Genomic DNA, 8576 nt, shown 5'->3' on the forward strand with positions numbered 1-8576 from the left:
CTTCGTAGATTTAAAACGGGTTTGTTATGTGGTCACTGCTGACCCCTGCAGCTCAAATGCAGTACAGGATTATGTTTTCAAAACAGAAAAAAAAACTTGTGTTCTACATTTTTGTAGAGAAAAAAATTTATCTTAGTACCATATGTTTAATATCACTCTCTCTTGTCAATATCAATCTCTTTTTGTCGTGTTATTATAACTTATATTTTTTCAATTTCTATATTTGTAATCAGTTAAGAGGGTTATCCTTAACCACTTAATCACTCATTAGAGTAATAAAAAACATATGTGTCCCATCACACTAACAAGTAACAGATGTATTGCATTAGTGGGTCGCTCAGTGCATTCGGATAGATTTAATATGGTGGGAGGTATTAACGCAGCGATAAAGACCTTCTCTCTACAGGATGCCAGAGGCCGCTATTCAAATCCTCTTTGCATGTTACCTCCACATAGTGAATAACAACTGTTGTTTTTTTAGCTTTCTGGGTTTATTTTTTGCATAAATAGTTTGAAGCGCACATGATAGATGTGGAAAAAATGAAAACATAAGCTAATCCCACATGTCTTAAGGTCCTTCCAACAAAAACACAACTTTAACGTGTTGATCTGTTTCTGATTTTAATTCTGGTTTATTTTCAGTAGCTCTTTCTTTTTACACTTCCTCTGGCTCTTGCTATTGCTCTGTTGTTATTAAATTATAATTTCACCTGTAACACCTGCAGCCTTCTCTCTTCCCTGCACTTTTTTCCATCTAATATGTATTTTAAAAACTGTAATCAGTGATTTGATCTGTGTTGTATTTTGTTTTTCTTTAAACTCTGTTGTATATATTTTGTATTGTTTCACAGAATGGGTATTTTTCCATTATAGCTACAGTAAATTATATTCAATGTGAATACTTTTCAAATTAAACTCTAAAGTAAGCACGACTCACCACAATTCTTTCAAAAAATATTTTTGTGATTTATTATTAACGGCCCACAGATCAAAACACCACACATCCTGACCTGTGTTTTGCAGACACATATTCAGATATAATTGCGTGCTTGCTTATAGTTTTTTTCCTGACCTCCAAGCTAAACGAATCACATGTCAAAGTGGCTTTACAGCACAAATCTCTCTGATAAACATATGCTTGTAATTCCAGCAGATCCCCTTTTGCCTTCGCACCCTCCTCCATCTAATGTTAATAAAAGTGGAGCTTAGCTGGATAGAGAATGGTGATAATTCACTGCATATGGAGATTATTAATGATGTGGAGCTGGTCAGACAGAGAAAAAGGAAGTTGAGAGAAATAGTGTATGTCAATATTTACACAGTGATATCCTTTATCCAGGTACAAGTGCTCGCTTTTGGTCAAGTGAGAGTAAAATTTTAAAAAAGGAAAATTTGTTAAAAATACTTTTAATAAAGAGTGATGCATGTGACCTTTGTTCCCCAGTAAATCCAAACACAAAGTTGCTATTTATTAAGTGTATCCAGCTAAGATATATACAAATACTCAAAATTTTAAATTCCTTATTATGTGTATGTAATACTGTAGCTTTCTTTTAATCTTTCTATAGTCTTCAGGAATAGTTCTCCAGGCATCATGAAGGACATTCAAAGCTCTTCTTTGGATGTTGGCTGCTTCAATAATACAGATTCCTGGGCTCTGGGAAGGGCAATCCATGACTGAGTGATTTATTTATTTATTTTAATTCTAGGTATGCTTTTACTGCACTGGCAGTGCATAGAATCATTGAAAAAACTGAAAAATACATCTGTTGCTGTTCAGCTTTCCAGATGGTATTACAAGGAGAGTCAAAATCCTATGGTACTTTTCAAGATTCAAGACGTTTATTGTCATATACACTGCAAAACACAAATAGTTATGCTGCAATGAAATTCTTACTTTATTTATTTATTTATTTAGGACAGTGCATGTTAATGAACATAAATGTAAAAAAAAAAAAATTACATGAATGTAAACATGCCAGATTATAGCCAGGGGCTAATTTCCATCTGTTGTCCTTAAACATAAAAAAATAGACATAATAATTCATAAAAATTCATCATTCATCCATAATAAAAACTCCATCATCAAACTCACACATACACACCATTCTGTTCCCAAATAAAACATTAAAACTATACAACTCATGCATGATCACACACTTGATTTGTCCATAACCAGTTTTTAACCTTTGCCTTAAACAAATTGAATGTCGAGCATTCTCTAATGGGTTGAGGAAGACTGTTCCACAGATGGCCACCCTTAACAGAGAGGACGTTCTGCCCAAATGCTGTCCGTCTGTAGAGTATAAACAAGTTTCCTCGGATTGTAGCTCGAGTGGTCCTGTCTGAGCTTTCTTTATGCCTAATGAACTGCTTTAGTGGTGGTGGAGCAAGGGAGTGTAAGACTTTATATATTAAACACACTCTTTTAAGTTTCACTAAGTTATTGAAGTTCAGTAATTTATGTTTTTTTAACACATGACAGTGGTGGTGGGAAGTCGGGAACTTTGTGAGTTCCCTTCACACAACTAAGTAAACAACTAACTAACAAATCTCCACTGTGAGCACAGAAAATAATAAATAGAGTTAAGTTTATTTAGTTGTGTGAAGGGAACTCGTAAAATAAGATTTTCTGCATTCATAATTCCATTTTGATGAGATCCCCAAAACCAGTGACTGAAATGAAGCCCCCAACCTCCATTTGTTCTACAGATGACTGTAAACACTCACCATTTCACCTCTTTCCTGACCTCCTCCTAACATACTGAGGACTATCACTCCACGAGACCCATTGCTGCTGTTTTTTGGTTCAGTTCTTGTGCAATTTGGTATATCTCAGTCCTTTCTCACCGTTTTCCTTGCTTAACACTGCTTCTTGACAGCCACCCTTCCACTGGGACAATTTCTGATGATGTTTTTCCTGTTCCTTAAGGACATGACTTTCAGATACGGTTTATCTGTCTTAGGTCCTCCACCTTGTCCAGTTTCCTCAGTACTTTTAAGGACACATTGCATGCTGTGCCAGAATATTCTTTGCCAAGGTTTTGGCTAATTGCTCTTTGGGAATCACCTTGTTGGTACAAGTACTATTTTATAACATTTAGAGCTTGAGTTAGGCACATTTCTTATGATGGGCTTAACAAACACAACTATTTTTCTGAAAATAAACAAATAAAGTGTAGCCAATAGGCTCCAGGCTACTTAAAGACCTTCAGAATTCCCAAAGAACTATTGTTCAAGATCACTTTAGAAACAAAAACAAACAGCAAAAAAAAAAAACCCCAAAACAAAACAAGAAGTGTCTCAAGACTTCTGCACAGTACTGTATGTGAATGTGTAAAGCCACCAGGTAACATACACTACCGTATTTTTAAATTCAGTTTCACATTGGTCACCAATGTAAATCGGCACCAACCTGACAGAGTGGACAGGCAACATTTATTTTCCTTACTTGCTACACATCTAATATTTCATTCATCAACAAAACAGCTGGAAGTTTTATCGAAATGTCATTTGTTTAAGTTTGTCTGCTGTCACACACAGAAAGCAACATAACATAAGGAATTCCACAACACTGAGTGATACATTTATTTCAAGACAGTATCTCAATTTTTGTGGCACTGAAGTGTAAACAGTTCAAAATACATTGGTCGGAGCTGCGTTTGGCAGCATTGCTTAAAATTTACATCTATACCATTTAGCCTTTTCAGTTCTCAGAGATGGGCCAATTACAAATCAATTCAACACATATATATGAAGAGATTTGTGAATTGTGTTCCTTTTTGAACCTGCTGTTAGTTGCCCCATAAATGTTTGAAAAAAAAAAACAAAAAAACTTTGCAGGCCCCTTTTACAGTATGAAGTGTCAACAAATCTGTCTGTACTAACAGGTTATTTAAATACCGATTTAAAAAAAAACATTTGCAAATGATATGATATCGGGGATCAAGATGAAACCATCATCCTGTGTGGTCATGACCTCGACAAAATTACATCAATTTTGTCCTTTTAGTGGTGATGAAACACAACAGGAAGTCTGCACCAGCTAATTTTCAGTTCTTCTTTTCTTTGCATTTAAAAATCTGCACTTGATCTTCTATTTCAGCGCCGGCCAGTTGAAAAACATTTCCGCCCTCCCAATAACTGACAGTGGCAGAAGTCTCTAAATGGCAAAGAGTTCAGGATTTTGTGCGAGTGGCTTTTCATTGGCATGTTTGTGGTCCTCCACCTAAGTTTGGTAGGCGAAGATCAACCAAACAGCAGCAACAGGACGATGCAGGCAGAATTCACTATTATCAAAGGCACTGTAAAAACAAAAGAGTACAAAACACAAAGTAATCAAACTGATTCCATCAGCAACCTCAGAAATATTACAGCTGCTAATTCTTGACTCAAATACATCTGTTGCAGAGTGAATTAAAAATTGAAGAGCACACCAGCAATTTAGCTCACTTAATACTGGGTTATTTAGGAAAAAGTTATTTGATTTTGTTAACATCAGAAAAAAATAAGTTTGTTGACAGTCATGATAAACTTAAAGTCCACCCTCTTTCATTTTTAAGATTTTGTGTATTAAACAAAAATCCTTAGCAGATCTTAAAAATAGGCAAATGCAACTGCAAATGAATAATTACATATGACATATTACAGTGTGTCATTAGTTATTTAATGAAAGCTAAGCCAAAATGCAGAAGCAGTGTGTCAAAAACTAATTGCATCCGATTCACTAACTTGTAAAATCACCTTTCATCAGTCTCTAACGTGATTGTGGATCGGCCCACTCTTCTTTTCAGGGTTGCTTCAGTTCATTGATATTTGTGGTCATTCATGTGCACACAGTTCTCTTAAGGTCCTGCCACAGCATTTCATTGGAGTTGAGTTTTGGACTTCGACTGGGCCACTGAAGCATTTGAATTCTTATCCTTTTTCAGCCATTCTGTAGTAGATTTGCTGCTGGGATTGGGATCATTGTCATCCTGATTGACCCAATTTTGGCTGTGACCAAAACAACCCCAAATCTCCACTTTGGTCTTGTGTCTGTCCAAAGTAAGTCATGCACCCTATCCGTGACATCCTCCTCTGACACACCAACCCTCTGAATGTCCTCTTTCACTACATGAAACTCATAAATCCTGGCTACTCTGGTCACTCCCAATGAAAATCTCAGCTTAAACTGTGCCACCTCTGTTTCCAAACCATATAAAACAGCAGGTCTCACTGCTGTCTTTTAAACATTCCCCTTCACTCTTCCTGCCATAAATCACTCTTAACACTTATCTCCACCCCATCTCTCCTCTCTTCTTCACCTCTCTTGTGCACTGCCCCAGGTTTTTAACCTCAAGCCTTCACTACCTCTACTCTGTTGTATCTTCACAGTTACAGTTAATATGAGAGTACATTTACTTATTTTTAAGATCTGCTAAGGATTTATGAACAATACAGCCTACCGACCTCTCATGACAGTCCGGACTGAGCGGATGAGATTGAGAATCTGGGCTTTGATTCCTGGATCATCTCCAAAACCTCCAACTCCCTGGTCAACACCCCAACCAACTGCAGACACACGGAGAAATAAAGGAGAAGAGAAAGTACAGGAGACAGATGGGAAGAAAGATGAGAAACACCAGTAAATGAGATAGCAGATGCATGTATACGTGTTTATTTTCCAGTTTAAAAAAAAGACCACCCGCTTTAATGTTATTCAAAACATTGCATTTTTTTTCTCTGTAATGCTCAACCCTTAATTCTTCCTTATAAATCCCAAACAAGAGCCTCTCCATTAACCAAGAGGCAGCCTGCTAAATGTATACGCGTAGCTAGCTGCTTTTAACCAGTTATTTCACCATATGATGTACGTGACATAAAAAACACTTACTCTTGCTGAGAAATCTCTCCTCATGCAACACAGCGATTGCATTGGTACACAGAATAGCGGTCTGGATGAGAGAGTAAAGAGTAAACGCCATGCTGGCAACTTCTTCTTCTCCTCCTCCTTCTACCGCCACTCCCAGAGATGCTGCTGCCGTAAACAGGCATGCCGACGTCGTGCAACAGACGTAGCCAGATTCACACACACGCGCAATGAATATTAAGTGACCACATCACTCAATTACTCTTTTCTTATACTGTTTTATTGGTGTTTTTCCATCCTATTTCCATTTGATTTACCTGCCCTGTTGTTTTATGCCATTTTAGCTGTTCGGCTGTTGTTTTGAATTGGTCTTATAAATCAGTTTGACTTCACTCTTACCTTTTTTTTTCTTTTTTTTAATTTCTACAGCATCTTTAAGAGGCAACACAAGCATGCATGCAGATCCCCAAGTGCTTGCTTATTGCAAACTTGATCCACTCATTCACACATACATTTACACAAGCACCTTTTTCTATGGCTAAGCAAGTTTAACTTAACAGTCCCACACTCACACTCTGATGGATGCACTTAGCATTCAATATTTTGCTGAAGGACAGTTTGACATATAGAAAAACACTTACTTCTGACTAGTCAACAGCCCACTCCATCTTCTGAACCACACTTCCCATAAAACATAAGTTTGCATTTAGATATAATAACCGGGATCTTCTTAACAGCCTGCTTTTAGTTTCAGAAAGAACTTCATGTTCTGGGTAAAGGGACTCCATCCACACAAACATGAACTAGTCCTCCACACAAACATGAACTAGTCCTCCACATTCAGTTTTTCATATAGACTTTTAATTTACACATAAATAGTAGAGAAACTACAAGAACATTCTGAAATACATCTGCAATAACAGCTTCTAATGATAACATTTTCTCAGTAAATGACAACTTTTTCCATTTATTTTATAAACAAGATGAGTGAGTTGTCACTTTTGCTCTTTTTGATTTTGCTCAAACATCACCATCATCGCCACCACCCCTGTGTCTCTTTCTTTTTCATTTCACATTATAATAAATAGTATTATCACAATTGGGGTCTCAGGAGTTGATACTCAAATAAATAAACAAAAAAAAGCAAAAAAACAAAACAAAACGCACACACACACACACAGAGATAGGTAGAATGACTGTGAAGATCAGTATTCACATGTATGACATTTTATACAATAAGGTGAAATAATTTACATATAAATATACAACACTGACAAACTTCAGGCCTTTACTCTCGGATGCTCTTTCTGGAGAGAAAGCACGTGTATAGAGTTTTTCATTTCCAAAACAACGAGGCAGATTCTGCAGCTGATGGCAGCAATATTTATTTAGTGATAATCATAAGACGTTACGACAGGAAAACGTCTTGTGGGAGAATGAACCTTCACTGTGTCTTACAGCTGCTCAGTTCCATATGGTACACAGTCTGCAGTTAATGTGACACAGGACATAATTTCAGGTAACTCTGACTTTATAAATAAAGTATTAAATATAATCAGATGTGACATTAATTAAGGACAAGGTAAAAACGGTGGTTTTGAAATGCTGTTAATAGAGTTGTAAACTGCAAAATTTATATATATATATATATATATATATATATATATATATATATATATATATATATATATATATATATATATATATATATATATATATATAAAACACCCAGCACGCCCCTGCGGGCGGTTTATCCTTCAAGCTCGGGTCCTCTACCAGAGGCCTGGGAGCTTGAGGGTCCTGCGCAGTATCTTAGCTGTTCCCAGGACTGCGCTCTTCTGGACAGAGATCTCCGATGTTATTCCCGGGATCTGCTGGAGCCACTCGCCTAGCTTGGGAGTCACCGCACCTAGTGCTCCGATTACCACGGGGACCACCGTTACCTTCACCCTCCACATCCTCTCGAGCTCTTCTCTGAGCCCTTGGTATTTCTCCAGCTTCTCGTGTTCCTTCTTCCTGATATTGCTGTCATTCGGAACCGCTACATCGATCACTACGGCCGTCTTCTTCTGTTTGTCTACCACCACTATGTCCGGTTGGTTAGCCACCACCATTTTGTCCGTCTGTATCTGGAAGTCCCACAGGATCTTAGCTCGGTCATTCTCCACCACCCTTGGGGGCATCTCCCATTTTGACCTCGGGACTTCCAGGTTATACTCGGCACAGATGTTCCTGTACACTATGCCGGCCACTTGGTTATGGCGTTCCATGTATGCCTTGCCTGCTAGCATCTTGCACCCTGCTGTTATGTGCTGGATTGTCTCTGGGGCATCTTTACACAGCCTGCACCTGGGGTCTTGCCTGGTGTGATAGACCCCAGCCTCTATGGATCTTGTGCTCAGAGCTTGTTCTTGTGCTGCCATGATTAGTGCCTCTGTGCTGTCTTTCAGTCCAGCTTTGTCCAGCCACTGGTAGGATTTCTGGATATCAGCCACCTCCTCTATCTGCCGGTGGTACATACCGTGCAGGGGCCTGTCCTTCCATGATGGTTCCTCGTCTCCCTCCTCTTTCTTGGGTTTCTGCTGCCTGAGGTATTCACTGAGCACTCGGTCAGTTGGGGCCATCTTCCCAACCACAAAAAACGTCCACATATATATATATATATATATATATATATATATATATATATATATATATATATATATATATATATATATATATATAT

At 37.8% G+C, this 8576-nt stretch overlaps 1 protein-coding gene across 1 annotated transcript; it reads right to left on the reverse strand.

Moving 5' to 3' along the window:
- Positions 1 to 3564: 3564 nt before the first annotated feature.
- ier3ip1 (immediate early response 3 interacting protein 1) lies at positions 3565 to 6019 on the reverse strand. The gene is made up of 3 exons (XM_085413614.1): positions 5876 to 6019; positions 5452 to 5553; positions 3565 to 4304 (listed from the first exon to the last, which is right to left on the reverse strand). The coding sequence occupies exons 1-3, from the start codon at positions 5964 to 5966 to the stop codon at positions 4249 to 4251; spliced, it is 249 nt and encodes an 82-aa protein (XP_085269740.1). The 5' UTR covers positions 5967 to 6019; the 3' UTR covers positions 3565 to 4248.
- Positions 6020 to 8576: the final 2557 nt, after the last annotated feature.

This window comes from Rhamphochromis longiceps, linkage group LG7 (genome assembly GCF_057381845.1).
Source record: "Rhamphochromis longiceps isolate RC_006_pf linkage group LG7, R_longiceps_female_GT1.1, whole genome shotgun sequence".
Lineage (NCBI taxonomy): Eukaryota > Metazoa > Chordata > Actinopteri > Cichliformes > Cichlidae > Rhamphochromis > Rhamphochromis longiceps.

Coding starts and splice junctions, on each gene's coding strand:
- ier3ip1 (XM_085413614.1), bottom strand. CDS start 5,966: ATGGCGTTTACTCTTTACTCTCTCATCCAGACCGCTATTCTGTGTACC. Junction 5,554..5,875: donor GGAGAGATTTCTCAGCAAGA/GTAAGTGTTTTT, acceptor GTGTGTCTGCAG/TTGGTTGGGGTGTTGACCAG. Junction 4,305..5,451: donor AGTCCGGACTGTCATGAGAG/GTCGGTAGGCTG, acceptor TTGTTTTTACAG/TGCCTTTGATAATAGTGAAT.